We start from the raw sequence: 15,885 nt of genomic DNA, 5'->3' as shown, positions 1-15,885 counted from the left end.
CTCTGCTGATTAAAGCAGTGACCTGCAGCAGGAGCTGAGCCAGGGCTGAGAGTGTGTGTCCATCTGCAAGAAAGGCTTCACAAAGAGCACCCATCATCCTAGAATGGGTATCAGCAGCAGCATCTCACTGACTCAGGAACACTTCTATTGCACATTCTTATTTAAAAAAATGTATAATAAAAAAAATTTAAAATCTCTGCATGGCTTATGTATCTCAGACTCTGCCCAAGCAGAGAAATTGTCTTTGGCTACTTCTGAGATACTCTAAAGCATATTAAAAATGATCTTTCAAATACACTTTTTTCCTTCAAAGATAGCTTTTTAAAATCTCTTCAAACATGTCATCTCAGAGTTTGAATTTATAAGCTTCAGAAGTGATAGTTAGACATACCAAGTAAGATATGAATAGTGCAAATACAATCCATAATTTACTTTTCATTTTTAGCAGCAGTGATCTATCTGATGCCTTAGATAGACTGCAAATGTTCATGTCCATGCATATGATAATGTTTCAAGGGGCCAAGCTAATCTGCTGCTCAAATTTAACAAGTTTTCCTTTGCATCCTGAAACTGATACCAATTTTTCCCTGCTTACAACAAAGCAGAAAACAATCCCCTTCTAAGTTTCATTTCCAGTGCAGGTAAGCACTTTTTTCTAGTAAAACAAAACAGAAAAATTTCTGGATTTTGTGAGGCACGCCCAAGTGAAAAGTGCAAAGTGTGTCCAATCCTGCTATTTAATGCAGAGTTTTCATTTCATAGGTTAAAGTCACACTTAATGGGCAGGTTTCCACACCCATACTTTATTTTAACCTACACTGGAAATCAGGACTTGGCATGAGACCATCCAGGTTTCACTTTGGGACTGAAACTACACCAAGGAAAAGGCAAATTATATGCTCACTTAAAACTCTGCATAAAAAACATGCAAACCTATTTCCAGCATCAAGTTTATATATCCAAGGAGTGTTTTTCAATTTGATGGGAATATTCAGTGCCACTTCAATGCAACACCCAGGAGAGAGGTATCCCAGGGACTACATCCATGCTGACCATCCGATCTGTCCAGGCTGCAGGTAAATCCCACTAAGCAGAAACCAGACAAACAACAATCCTGCCTTGTTACATCTTCTGCTAAGTTTAATGGAACGTTTCCAAGCTGACCTTACCGAGTTGAACTGCTGCTGGAGCTTTTCGTTGGCATAGTTGATACAAAACTGTTCAAAGCTATTCACTTCAAAAGTTTCAAACCTGCAAAGCAATGAATAAATCAGCATTAAGCGTTGCTTTGTCTCAAAATCTATTTTTTTTTTATTTTTCCTGCATCTGTGTGATGGGGAACACCAGTTATTCAACTGTCTCCTTGCATTTCTTCTATCCCAGATCTACAATTTATTCCTCAAAACATCTCTTTCCTTGGCACAACTCAAGGGATTCAAGAGGTCTCTCCTGCTATGCACGAATGAGATATTTGGCACGACTGCAGCTTCCTGCCCATCAGGCAGAAGAGCTGTCTGAAACAAGAAATGTAACAGCCTCTCTTGGGGAAAAATATTATGAAATATTAAGTCCAAATATATTCACTGCAAAGGTGATGAAGAAGCAGGAGTGTCTGCCTTAAAAGACCCAACATGCTATTTTTAATGGAATTCAATAGAGCAGAAAAGGAAGGTATTAAATTTGTAATTATAGCTTCTGTACTGCATCTCTGTTAGCACAAAAATTGGACACACGTGAGCAAGCAACTTCTGGAAGGCAGAGGGGGAAAACTATGATTTCAGCTCCAATTCCATGTTTCTTAGAGGGAATTTGGCACTGGACTCAGTGATTCCCCTTCTTCATCAGCTTCCAAAACTCCCCTCAACAAAATATTATCCCACCCTTCCACAGATCAACTCCAAACCAAGCTCAAAGCTGGCTTCCTAGTCACAATCAGAAAGGAACAAAGATGCAGTTTTAGCAACATAAATTACAGGTAAGCAGCAGAGAGCCAGCAGAGCCCCTGGGGCTGAAGCACACAACATCCAGGGAAAGGCACAGCAAGCCAGGTCTGCCCTTTAACAAAACAAAGAGGACCTACTCAGCTACCAATTACATTTTTTATATTTCTATTTTTGAGGCTCAGTTGGAATGGGAAGGACAAAAAAACCACTTTGACACGTGACTGTAAGCATTAAAGTAAGGGGAGAAGTGGGAAGGCTCCCTGTGTTTAACGAGTAAGCTGCTGTAATGATAAATATGTAACTAAATAATTCTTTGGGTAATGGGCACTGTAGGAGCTGGTAGAACAATCTTAAAGCACTAAATAAATTAAGCTCCTTTTTTTCACCACTCTTCTCCAAAATAATCAGTATTTCTGCTGCTTTCTGAGGACTACTTTGCTGTTGTCCAGGGGTTTCAGTTATTCTCCAGATATGACCAGGTGACAATGCCCTCACCACACAAAATGCCTGAGCTCTTGGGAAAATACAATGAAAAAAGGCAAAAGGAAAAGGAGAATGGGAGAAATGAGCTGCTTTTGTGCTTTTGTCAGTCCCACAGCCCTTGAGGAAAGCTGGGGCTGCTTCCCCTCTGCCTGCCCAGGGCAGCTGGTGCAGACTGTGCCAAGCAGAGAGTGCTCAGTCCTTTCCCGTCCCAGGAACTGGGCTTTACAATCCTTAATACAACAAAATCTGGTCTCTGGGACAACAAATATTACCAAACACATGTCCTGAGCCTCAGTGATGAGCCTGTCCTTGAAGAGCTCCCACTGGGTTTGATCTTAGTGGAAAAACGCAACAAGAGTGGGACCACAAGAGGAAAAGAAATTGGAGTAGAAACTTTTTATCCACTTCAGAGACACCACATGAGATTTATGAACCCTCCCGGTGAGCACCAGCCAGGGGCAGAGCAGCTGCACAACATCAGTTCCAAGAGAGATGTCATGAAATCGCTAGTTAAGAGACTCTACCAGCTTAATTTGCTAATTGTCAGAGCAGATTAATTGCCAGCCCTACGTGTGTGCTTGCCAGAAGGTCCTACCTGCTCAGAGTGATGGCACCAAGGCAACATCCTAACAGGGAAAGGAAACCACAGCCTGTTTGGTTTACAGAAAAAGCAAACCAGAGCCTGTTTGGTTTCTGTTCATTTCAGTGCACTACATCTTGGTACAAAAAATAAGAATGTTCAGCACTCCAGCCCATCCCTGTGGCTCCCCAGAAGGCACATCCAGCTTGGAGGCAGCCCTCATAAGTAGATTTCAAGGGGAAAACACTCTATTTTGGTTTTTCTGCTGCTCTTCCTATTCAGCTGTGTGACTGGTATCTCCTAAAATGTAGCACCAGGGTGTATACTAAAATATTTAAAGTTCATAAATAAGTCCAGCACACAGCTGGCCACCTGAGTGTTCGCACTTCCCTTCCCATGGCAAACCAGAGGGAAAACAAGCCATCCCTGCCAAGGCCAGGAATGCCACGTGAATCCACTCCTCAGACACACTGCAGTACTGCTGCTATGGCAAACAACATGCCTTCAATAAATACAGAAAAGCCTTCAGTGCTGCACCATCTCACCTCAATGTTAACAGAGAATTAGGGATGCAAAGTCAAGCATTAGAAAGTTAGGAGACAAACTCTACAGCCTCTTTATCCTCTGGACCTCATCCCTAGAAATCCCACCCATGGGTACAGTCCTTTCCCAGGAGCACCAGGACAGAGCCTGCAGGCTCCCTGAATTTTTAGCTCGATTCCTCCCCCAGAGGAGAAGGAAAACCAACAGACGTTTGGAGAAAAAAAAAATCTAGTATTTGGCAAAACACATTGCAACTCCCTAAAACCTCAAGTTTGGCAAATCAAACCACTTTTAAGGACTGCACAGTGAGGTTATGACCACCCCACTTCCCTGCATTTTTAGTAACTCAGCATTTAGACAGCAATACCCATTTTCAGAAGGGATTTATGATCTTTTTAGGACACAAGACTCTCATAAGCATTACAGCCAGAAAATGGACACCATTCCCCTCAAAATCTGCCTCTTTTCAATAGGACCTGCAGTTCCTTGTGGAAAAAGTCCTGCTGTACCCCATGGTAACACCAGTGCTGTAAAAGCACCTGTTTGCCCATGCGCTGGATGTGATGCACAGACCTGCAGCTAAAGGAGGCTTTTCTTCCACGCTAACAGGTTTTCAAGCCCAGCTTAATCTTTCATAAGCATTATCCTCAAGTCTCCTTTCATTCAGATTTCTGAAAGCCTGATTTTGTAACTCGGGCATCCAATTTTCTGTATTGACCCACTATCACCCACATAGCTCCATCTCAAAGCTTTATTTATCACAGCCCAGCCTGCAGGAATTTTTATCTCTAGGGACACTTATGAGAAACAGCTCTCTATCTCACACAATCTGAACCAGGCTGTGCCATTTCCATTTGGTTATTTAAGACCTTCCATGTCCTCGGATATCTACTGAGAAGAGCTCAGAAACTTGCAAACCTGTGAGAGCAACTTCACCATATCGAGCTATCCCACAGAAATCCCAAACCAAATAGAAATGCTTTCTTATAATTCTTGATAGAAGTTCTCCTCTAAGTCTTGCCATGTGGTAGCAGTTGTTGATGGAGACAAGAAGAGTGGGCTGCACTGATGCTCCAGCAGTTTCTAGCATTCTTTCTGCTCCTATGTTTCTCCAGCAGATGTCAAAACCAACATCCCAAACACCAGTAGCTGTAAAAACCCCATGGGAGGGTTTATACACAAGATCTGATTCTGGCAATTGCATAGGTATTACAGATACAAAAGCTTTCTGAATTTTTTTTTTGTTTGACCCAAAAGTGCTCTGACAGGATTTCATTCTGAACTCCAGCTTCTTGAAGGGAAGTTCTGGCCATGTGGGAGTTGGTCTCTTCTCCCAGGCACTCAGCAATTGTCCTAGTTCAGCAGGAGGGACCAGCTAACCCTGTGTGGGGGTGATCAAAGCTGTGTATTCTACCCCCTCTATTCATTCCCCAAGGTCAATGGGCCATTAGCAGCAGCTGCCCAGGGAGCCATTATCACTTCACACCCAGCCTGAGGGGGCGGAGCTGCCAATGGTCCATCAACAGCTCAACACCCCCTGGCTCCCAGAGTTAATCACCCATTGTGTGAGTCCCCGCCCAGGGGGAGGGACTGAGAGCTCCCTGAGGGTACATAAGGGGTGGGTAAGAAGACCTCGGGAACCTCTCGTCGGATCCAGAGCAGCAGCAGGACCTTGACAGGAGGAGATCCCCGCTCTCGCCCAGACCACAGCCCTCGCCTGCACCAACAGGTTTTTCTTTTCCTTTTGCTCTGGACTTGGGGGAACCACAGGGGTCTCAGCACAAGGGCAAACAAACCCCCTTGGGTTTGTGCCCCAGGACACTGGGTTATACTGCTGGGGTTTTGTGAGTTGAAAGCAATCTCCCTTGTGTGTCAGTGTTGTTATTGTAATATTATTATTAAATTTTAGGTCTGACTTATAATCTCTCTCGTGGTGAGTTCATTTCCCCTGCTGGTTCACCTTCAAACCAGCACAGCAATAGGACAAGGGGGCACGATGGCCTCAAGCTCTACCAGGGGAAACTGAAATTGGAGATCAGAAAAAAATTCTTTGCAGAGAGAGTGCTCAGGCATTGGAATGGGCTGCCCAGAGAGGGGGTGGATTCCCCATCCCTGGAGGTTTTTCAACTGAGCTTGGCCGTGGCACTGAGTACCATGATCTGGTAAAGGGACTGGAGTTGGACTAAGGGTTGGACTTGATCTTGGAGGTCTTTTCCAACCCAATCTATGATTCTACATCTGACAGACCTTGGAAGGAGCTTGCCATGACATGAGATTTGGGACTGACCAAGCACAGCTAACTGCACTGGGTTAGGGATTGGTTGCTGGAGCAGCTTCAACTTATGCATTCCACCTTCCACTCCCAAACAGGAGCAGCTGAGCATTTTAATATATTAAGAGAGCACATCAGGCCACTGCTGTTCCATTTAGAAGCACAGAATCATCAAATGGTTTGGGTTGGAAGGGACCTTTGAAGGTCATCTAGTCCATCTCCCCTGCCATGGGCAGGGACAGCTTCCATGGGCAGGGACACCTCCCACTATCCCAGGCTGCTCCAAGCCCCATCCAACCTGGCCTTGGACACTTTCAGGGATCCAGGGGCAGCCACAGCTTCTCCAAGAAACCTCAGGCTTCTCCCTTGTCCTTGCTCCCCACAGATAGAAAAAAGATGATATTGAAAGAATGGAGGGTAAAAACCCCAAAACTCCAAAACCTCCTTCCTTTTCCATTGCACAGGTGACAGAATCCCCTTCTTTCTCCTCCACCTTCTTCCTTGCAGCACTTCAGCTGGAACGAACTTTTCACAAACAACTCTCACATCCCTCTTCTACCAGCACTCAAGTGCCAGCACAACAGACCAGACAGTAACTGGTACCCAGTCTAAATTTGAAGCAGCTCATTGCCCTGGAGGCTGCAGGCTGTAAACCCTGTAAGAGCTTTTTGCACCTTACAGCCCCACCACAGGTTCCCAAACTCCTCCAAAAGCTCTCACTGCACAAGGGCCCTGCAGCAGCAGTTTCACAGCTGAAGAAGCAAAGCACTTTCCTCAAACCCCACAGCAACCCCGGGCAGAGCTGGGCACAGTCTTTGGCCTCCACACTGGCACATTTACTCACAGCTCATCTTGAGCTCAGTGCTTTAAACAGCACATTAGACAGATATCCCAAGTCAGAACAGAACAGGAGGTAAATCCCAAAAGCCAGCACTCAAACAGAACTGCATGCACCATTTTGGGGTAAGAATGGACCATCTAAAGGAGGATCCAAACTGCAAACCACACATGCCAGTGCTTTTTGGTGTTTCTTTCTCCTCATTTCCACCAGCTGTCACAAGTCAAGGTCAAGAGTGCCTTGCAAGAAGGGCAAGGCAAACCACGAAGGTCAAGGCAAGTCATGAAGGGCAAGGCAAACCACGAAGGTCAAGGCAAACCCTGGAGGGCAAGGCAAACCACGAAGGGCAAGGCAAACCCTGGAGGGCAAGGCACGTGACGAAGGGCAAGGCACGTGACGAAGGGCAAGGCACGTGACGTAGGGCAAGGCACGTGACGAAGGGCAAGGCACATGACGAAGGGCAAGGCAAATCACATAGAACAAGGTAAGTCATGAAGGGCAAGGCAAACCACGAAGGGCAAGGCCCATCATGAAGGGCAAGGCAAACCATGAAGGGCAAAGCACGTCATGAAGGGCAAGGCACGTCATGAAGGGCAAGGCACACCATGAAGGCCAAGGTACATCAAGAAGGGCAAGACAAAGCACGAAGGTCAAGGCACGTCATGAAGGTCAAGGCACGTCATGAAGGGCAAGGCACGTCATGAAGGGCAAGGCACGTCATGAAGGGCAAGGCACACCATGAAGGGCAAGGCACACCATGAAGGGCAAGGCACACCATGAAGGGCAAGGCACACCATGAAGGGCAAGGCACACCATGAAGGGCAAGGCACGTCATGAAGGGCAAGGCACACCATGAAGGGCAAGGCACACCATGAAGGGCGAGGCACACCATGAAGGGCGAGGCACGTCATGAAGGGCGAGGCACGTCATGAAGGGCAAAGCAAACCATGAAGGGCAAGGCACACCATGAAGGGCAAGGCACGTCATGAAGGGCAAGGCACGTCATGAAGGGCAAGGCACGTCATGAAGGGCAAGGCAAACCATGAAGGGCAAGGCACACCATGAAGGGCAAGGCACACCATGAAGGGCAAGGCACGTCATGAAGGGCAAGGCACGTCATGAAGGGCAAGGCACGTCATGAAGGGCAAGGCACACCATGAAGGGCAAGGCAAACCATGAAGGGCAAGGCACGTCATGAAGGGCAAGGCACACCATGAAGGGCAAGGCACGTCATGAAGGGCAAGGCACGTCATGAAGGGCAAGGCACGTCATGAAGGGCAAGGCACGTCATGAAGGGCAAGGCACGTCATGAAGGGCAAGGCACACCATGAAGGGCAAGGCACGTCATGAAGGGCAAGGCACGTCATGAAGGGCAAGGCACGTCATGAAGGGCAAGGCACGTCATGAAGGGCAAGGCACGTCATGAAGGGCAAGGCACGTCATGAAGGGCAAGGCACGCCATGAAGGGCAAGGCAAGCCATGAAGGGCAAGGCACGTCATGAAGGGCAAGGCACGTCATGAAGGGCAAGGCACGTCATGAAGGGCAAGGCACGTCATGAAGGGCAAAGCAAACCATGAAGGGCAAGGCACACCATGAAGGGCAAGGCACGTCATGAAGGGCAAGGCACGTCATGAAGGGCAAAGCAAACCATGAAGGGCAAGGCACGTCATGAAGGGCAAGGCACGTCATGAAGGGCAAGGCACGTCATGAAGGGCAAGGCACGTCATGAAGGGCAAGGCACGTCATGAAGGGCAAGGCACGTCATGAAGGGCAAGGCACGCCATGAAGGGCAAGGCACGCCATGAAGGGCAAGGCACGTCATGAAGGGCAAGGCAAGCCATGAAGGGCAAGGCAAGCCATGAAGGGCAAGGCACGTCATGAAGGGCAAGGCACGTCATGAAGGGCAAGGCACGTCATGAAGGGCAAGGCACGTCATGAAGGGCAAGGCACGTCATGAAGGGCAAGGCACGTCATGAAGGGCAAAGCAAACCATGAAGGGCAAGGCACACCATGAAGGGCAAGGCACGTCATGAAGGGCAAGGCACGTCATGAAGGGCAAAGCAAACCATGAAGGGCAAGGCACACCATGAAGGGCAAGGCACGTCATGAAGGGCAAGGCACGTCATGAAGGGCAAGGCACGTCATGAAGGGCAAGGCACGCCATGAAGGGCAAGGCACGTCATGAAGGGCAAGGCAAACCATGAAGGGCAAGGCAAGCCATGAAGGGCAAGGCACGTCATGAAGGGCAAGGCACGTCATGAAGGGCAAGGCACGTCATGAAGGGCAAGGCACGCCATGAAGGGCAAGGCACGCCATGAAGGGCAAGGCACGCCATGAAGGGCAAGGCAAAGCACGAAGGGCAAGGCAAAGCACGAAGGGCAAGGCAAAGCACGAAGGGCAAGGCAAAGCACGAAGGGCAAGGCAAAGCACGAAGGGCAAGGCAAAGCACGAAGGGCAAGGCAAAGCACGAAGGTCAAAGCAAAGCACGAAGGTCAAGGCAAAGCACGAAGGTCAAGGCAAAGCACGAAGGTCAAGGCAAAGCACGAAGGTCAAGGCAAAGCACGAAGGTCAAGGCAAAGCACGAAGGTCAAGGCAAAGCACGAAGGTCAAGGCAAAGCACGAAGGTCAAGGCAAAGCACGAAGGACTAACCACACTGCCCCAAGAGCAGAGCAGGTGCCTACCCATAGATATCAAGCACGCCGATGAAGGAGTGCTGCTTGGCAGTGGAGTGCAGGGACTTGTTGATGTGCTGCACAATCCAGCTGAAGAGCTGGGCATAGATGTGCTTGGCCAGGGCGTTCCTGGCATTCACCACCTGCTGCAGGGACATGTTCTTGACGTAGGTCTCAGCCATGGTGACGAGTTTGCGGTGGCAAAGCCAGTGCTGCATCTGGCTGAGCTCCACACCCAGCAGGCCACAGAAGTTCTTCAAGTGCTCGTCCTCACTCTGGAGGGAGAAGATGGAAAGCAAAGTGAGCAGGTTGATGACACCCCAAACTGGAGTTTTTACACTCAAGATCTATGTAAGAAATTAGCTACACAACTATCTAGGGAAAGGCTGTGTCTCTCTGTAGGTGACAGGAGTGGAAAAGCAATGACACCCATCCACTTGTGACAGTCTTCATGGACACGAGTGGAACAGCTCACACAGAGCTCCAAACAGTAGTACCATGGCTTGGCTCTGCTCTGGTTATCCTTGAGGTCTCAGTTTTCCCAAAGAGCAGAGCATTCTCCACTTCACTCCTCCTTGAGCTGCAACTATACACTCTTTCAGAGCAACCTGGTTTAAAATTTTAAACTTTTTCACAACAACTTTTTAATTTTAGGCTTTTTCATGACAACTTTTAAAAACTAACTCCATTTTGAGTAACAAAGTTATAAGCTGTGCACCACTAGAAGGGCTTGGGCTTTGCACAATTAATAAGATCAAATCTGAACTTCATTTTCTGTGGTGTAATGTATTTTTCCCCCCATCAAACTAAGACAAGGCAGCTCTATAAGATCAAATCTGAACTTCATTTTCTGTGGTGTAATGTATTTTTCCCCCCATCAAACTAAGACAAGGCAGCTCTGAGTCTATATCAGGCTAAGACAGCAGGCACTGCCTTTTGGACAATGAGAAAATAATTGTAATAATAAGTAAATTGTTTCCAGTTAGATACGTGCACTACAGATGCTGGATGGGTTTGGAAAAGGAGGAAAAAGATGCACTTCACAAGAATTCTAGGATGCTTTATTGCTGTGATACCTTTTTGACCACAAAGTCATAACAGAATTGATTTATTACCCTGCAATCACAGCTGAAGGTAATTAAACAACATGAACTCCATTAACAGAACTCAACATTGTTAAAGCAGAGACCACTTCGAAAATATCCATGTGCCAAATATCAAGCAAATTACCCCAGCATCAAACACTCCAAACACCAAGGTAACACTAAAGGTGTGTGTAGCACCCATTTTAATACTTTAATTAAGAACAAACTACCCAGCCTGCGATGCAATGATAATTTACAGGACAGTATTTTCCAAATAACTGTGCTTTTTTCCCTACCTCTGAACAAACACAGAAACAGAAAAACTGCCTCCAAGGCATCTTTAGTGTTATTTATTCTTGATAATTAACTGTGTGATGCTCCTTTGGATACTGGATTGGCTGCATTACAAGCAGTAGGAAAGTGGTTACAGACCAACACTTTCTGCTGGTGGGGTCACTGTTCTTCAACACTGTGCACCAAGTGTTTTAAGGAAGAGTTAAAGATGTGCTGGGATGTAAGACAATAATATTTCAGTAATCTTGCTTAGAGTCTGGGTGGAGAGGAGGAATAGTCCACTATTTCCCAGGAAAAGCAACACAACTAGGAAATGATGATGTGTTTTCAAAAAAGGCAAAGCAAATTAGGAGGAAAAGGGCTTTTTACAAAAGGATACTCTTATCAAACTCTACACATTGAACATGGACTGATTTATGAGCATACAAAGCTCCCCAATGCCCCACTCCAGCTGGTGACCTACCGACACACTACAGGTTTCTCCATCTCGTTCTGCTTGGATTTCCAAGTTCCCAAGGTGCAGAATGGCTGCAATTATCCTAAAAATGGTCATCTGATGAGATTCCTTCACTCCTGTGGGAACAATTGATAGCTGATTGTCAAAACAGAAAACAAACAGCAATTTTCAGCTTATTTGAAGACACTCAAGGTGTTTGATTTCCTTCCCAGGCTGTTGGTTTTCAGAATTACAAAACTTATTCCAATCAACACACTGCAAACACTCAATTTGAACACAGATGGATTTAATACACACAAAACCAAGGATGCTGCTCCATAATTATCAAACAGGGTCGGGGCTATAGTAGCTCTGTGGCTTTTATAGAACAAGGAGTTCCTTTTCTGTGATCACAGTCTGCTGACAACAAAGGCACAGAAATTACAACTTACTGCCAGTGTCCCACAAACAGAAGGGAAAATTAAAGCCCTGCACATGATGCACAAACACCTCCACACTGGTGCTACAGCAAGGAAGATGATGTGGAGCTCTGTCTCATTGTCCCCAGTGCCTCCAAAAGAGCTACGTGTTGGGAGTCTTTACTAGGGGTATAAGATGTTATTGCTTTATATATTTTTCTGGCAGGGTTTGCAGGCATTCCCAGCAGGAACTTTGCTCAGCAGCAGCCTGCACATACACAGCCTTCTTGCCGTATCTTGCTTTTTTTTTTACATCCCAGCTGGGTTTCTGTGTCCCTTTTGTGTTCAGGGCTGGTGTCCTAATTATCCACCCAAGATAGGAGACATGACCTGCTGATTTCTGAATTACCCAGAGCTTCCCTTTCTCTCTCTCAGGACTTTTCTGTTATCAGCACAGTGAGAAACGTTTCAAGGTTACTCAAAGGTGCAATGCTCTGCTGTTACTTGGAACTCTTAATTGGAGTTAAGCCTGGCTAGGGTGGGGATCTGCAGATAAATCTGACTTCTTATTGTTACACATAGGAAGGAAGGACTGGGAAGTGTAGCAGCATCACCAGCCCCTGAACGGCAGAAACAGAGCTGAGAAACACTGAGGAAAATTAGGAAAGGCAGAACCAGAGGAAGAGAAGGAAAACATCATCAAACTGGCAGCAGAGGAAGATGCTCTCACAATATTTCCCAGGGACCAGCAAGGGGCCACGGGAACTGCTTGGAGAGGTAGAGAAAGTGACCGATGAGACATTACATATGCCAAGGGGATGGGAAGAGAGTTCCCTGGGGATTACAGTCCTGTGGGAAAGTTTGAAGCAAACAGAAGTCTTATTTTTGTGTAGTTAATAGAAGTCACACAAGCCAGACTAGAGGAGGGTAAGGACAAGACCCCACTAACACCCCAAAGAAAAAGAGGTTGAGCCCATTTAAACACAATGAAGACAAATCTGGGGGAAGCACAGGCCTGAAATGAGTCCCCAAGCTCACTGCTGGCACAACTGGTCAGGGGTTTTCACAGCCAACTGTGAACATCATGAGCTCCTCTCACAACAAATGAAAGGCAACTGAGAGGCAACGAGACTGGCTGGGATTTAAAAACATGGTTTCAGATAAATATTAATAAACCAGGAAAGTTTTGCCCAGCAAAAATTGCCTTTCCTTTCCAACAGCCACTGCTGCAGGCAGGCTACAGCACTGCTCCACTGCAGCATGCCATGGATTTTGCAGCTGCCATTCAGACGTGGACTCTGCACAGCAGGGATGTACTCAGCTCATTATTTCCAGGAAATCAGCTACTTGGTACAATACTGTGACAGTCCAAGAAGTGACATCACCCTCAACCCCAACACAGATTGAACTGCAGAGTAATTGCTCTTTTTCCTGCTTGTAAACAGCATTAAAAAATAGCTGCAGCACAGCTTTGGCTTCCGAATGGTTTAAGTTCCTCTAAAATTCCACATCCTTCTCCATTTTGATGCTGTAAGAAACACTTTGCAGCTCCTACTAAAGAGCAAAGTAAAGGCAACTAGGTCAATAGGAACACTGTAATTCAGGGAAAACACTGAAAACAATTGCAAGAGACTTCCACTGGGCAAGCTCCAGGCAGAGCAGCCCCTTACCAAGCAAGGTGAAGGCATGTCTGGTTTTCTCCAAGTCTGCAGCATCATCCACACCATCAATAGATATGTCACCTCCCTGAGAAGTGTAGAAAAAGTCTTCAGCACAGGCTAGGAAAGAAGAAAGAGGAGAAACAAATCAGCAAGAACTACTCACCAGCTGCAGCCACTTCCCTGGAATATGGACTGGGATGCTCCCTGTCCCCCATCCCCAAAGGACACCTGTCTCCTCTGAACCACAGTTACTTAGAAATGGATGAGGTAGAACCTTGGTACGTGACTGTAACCACTTCTGGCAGTGATGAAACTTCTTTCCATGCAAAGCAAGTTCAGTCAGGGCAGTGCTGTGGTATATTTGGGATTCTAATAACTCTTCCATCTCATGGGTGAAGACTGTTTCAGATACTGAGGTTACTACTTTAAATATTTTTTCATCCTCTTTAACACAGCCATGACTGATTCAGATACTTCCCCACATAAAGCCTTAAACCTTGGGAGCAAAGGGAATGGAAAATGGCTTGCAGTGCCAGCATTAAACCATGTAAACATCAGTGCCTTGGCAAAGTTATTTCAGGACCACACAAATAAATCCTATGGAGATTGAAAGGCATTTCAAATGCAAATACAACAAAAAATGATCACAGGGTTTATACACACTTAAAAACCCACACATGCAATCACCCCTCCTCAAAACAAGGGCTTACTTGAGGCCAATACCATTAAAGTGGGTGCCCAAGGCTGCTGGGCTGAGTCCTGGCCCAGCCACAGCTTGTCCCCCACGAGGGCTGGGGCAGCCCAGCAGGTGTTCAGCCTTCCCATCCCACCCAGAATGGGTTCTCAGCACCAGCCTCAGCCTGTTCTGAGCTGGGTAGGAGTGACTTGCCAAAAAATACTCGCTATTTCCCAAGCACTATGAATACAAAGAGAAAAATCCTACTGTGTGTTCCACATCAGGCTACTGGTAACCTTTAAAATCACTGCAATCTGCAATTTTTGACTCAAATTGCCACCAGAAGCTCCCCATCCCTTCCCTGCCCTCCCATAGGCTTTTGCATTAGCTGTACTTTCAGTCTGTAAAGAAAAACATTTAATTCTTTTTGGCACACAAAGCCCAGGGTCCTGGAGGTGTCACTAATTCTGCTCACTGATGGAGCATGAGGAACAAGGGTCACAAAATGCTGATTGGGGTCAGGCAGACAATGTCCATCCTGGTCCCCCAGCACAACAGGAACTCACCCAGCCCGGATGGAGCACATCACATTAACAACCTGCTGTTGCTGCACATCACCCTGCAAGATGCATCCCGGGCTGGTGGTGGTTGATGGGACCAGGACACCACCTTCCAATTTTAACCATCCACATGGGGATCTGTTTCTGCCTCAAGTCACCTCTGGTGACTTCAGTCTTTGTATTTCAATATCTGTGTAATTATTTTAACAGCCATATAAACCCTTTGATTCACTACAAACAAATAAAACACATTCCTGCTTTGCACCACTGTGCAGGCATCGTTAAGTGAGACACCACATTTCAAGACACTTGCATTGCACATCAACGTTTTAAGTCAAATATTTACCTTCAAGTTTAAAATTAAACCTTTAGGATCACTCTGAGCAACACTGGCTTGCTCTGCTAGGCTTACACATGTTTAGAGATTCTCTCTGTTTTCAGGTATTTTGCAACATTTAAAAGAGTAACAACAATTCTTTTTATGTGCAAGAGCCAAAGGAGAAGCAGCAGCTCTTAAATTTTATATGGAAAAACACACATCCTCCTCCATGTCTAATAAATGGTGCATTTTCACATCAAGGTACCCCTTGTTTTGAATAAGCTTTGGGAAGACAAGGTAGACACGTAAGGTTAATAAAGCTCACATGAGGAAATAAATTTGAGTTTTGATGATTCATCAGGGAGCTGGGGTTGTTTAGCCTGGAGAAGAGGAGGCTCAGAGGTGACCTCAGCACTGTCTAGAACTGCCTGAAGGGAATTTCTGGCCAGGTGGGGGTTGGTCTCTTCTCCCAGGAACTCAGCAACAGGACAAGGGGGCACGATGGGCTCAAGCTCTGCCAGGGCAAATTGAAGTTGGAGAGCAGAAAAAAATTCTTTGCAGAGAGAGTGCTCAGGCATTGGAATGGGCTGCCCAGAGAGGGGGTGGATTCCCCATCCCTGGAGGTTTTTCAGCTGAGCTTGGCCGTGGCACTGAGTGCCATGATCTGGTAAAGGGACTGGAGTTGGACCAAGGGTTGGACTCGATGATCTCGGAGGGCTTTTCCAACCCAATCCATTCTATGATTCTGTGATTCTATTCATCTTGAAATACAGGCTAGCAAATCTGAGGCAAAGTTAGAAATGGAAAAAAAATGCTCAAAAGAAAGAAGATAAGTGAATTATGCACATCTGCACTCACAGAACACTGCCCAGCACAAGCCAATCAACAGGTCAAGGCAGAACCTCCTCACACCAACAACAGCAGCTCACAACACCCACATCTCTGTCCTCACAGACTACGTGACCAGTCCCACATCTCCCAGCTACCAAAACACTTTGGGGAGGTATTTTTAAGCTATTGCAAGGTGACAGTGCAGGAAACACTGAAGACACACACTTTGGGGAGAATCTCCTCTTTTCCCAGTGCTGCATTTGGCCTGGTG

The 15,885-nt window shown here is 46.5% G+C and overlaps 1 protein-coding gene across 2 annotated transcripts in view; it reads right to left on the bottom strand.

Annotated features, from left to right (window-relative positions):
• Positions 1 to 15,885, bottom strand: part of MYO5B (myosin VB) — a 172,605-nt gene that overhangs the window by 94,124 nt on the left and 62,596 nt on the right. For both annotated transcript variants that reach the window (XM_071580010.1, XM_071580011.1), the window contains exons 8-11: positions 13,238 to 13,345; positions 11,176 to 11,285; positions 9,343 to 9,608; positions 1,170 to 1,251 (exon numbers count right to left, since the gene is read on the bottom strand). In XM_071580010.1, coding sequence (XP_071436111.1) covers positions 1,170 to 1,251; positions 9,343 to 9,608; positions 11,176 to 11,285; positions 13,238 to 13,345 — 566 coding nt within the window. The remainder of the gene's footprint in view (positions 1 to 1,169; positions 1,252 to 9,342; positions 9,609 to 11,175; positions 11,286 to 13,237; positions 13,346 to 15,885) is intronic.

This window comes from Pithys albifrons, chromosome Z, assembly GCF_047495875.1.
Source record: "Pithys albifrons albifrons isolate INPA30051 chromosome Z, PitAlb_v1, whole genome shotgun sequence".
Taxonomy (NCBI): Eukaryota; Metazoa; Chordata; class Aves; order Passeriformes; family Thamnophilidae; genus Pithys; species Pithys albifrons.
This window is presented reverse-complemented; position numbering and strand designations above follow the sequence as displayed.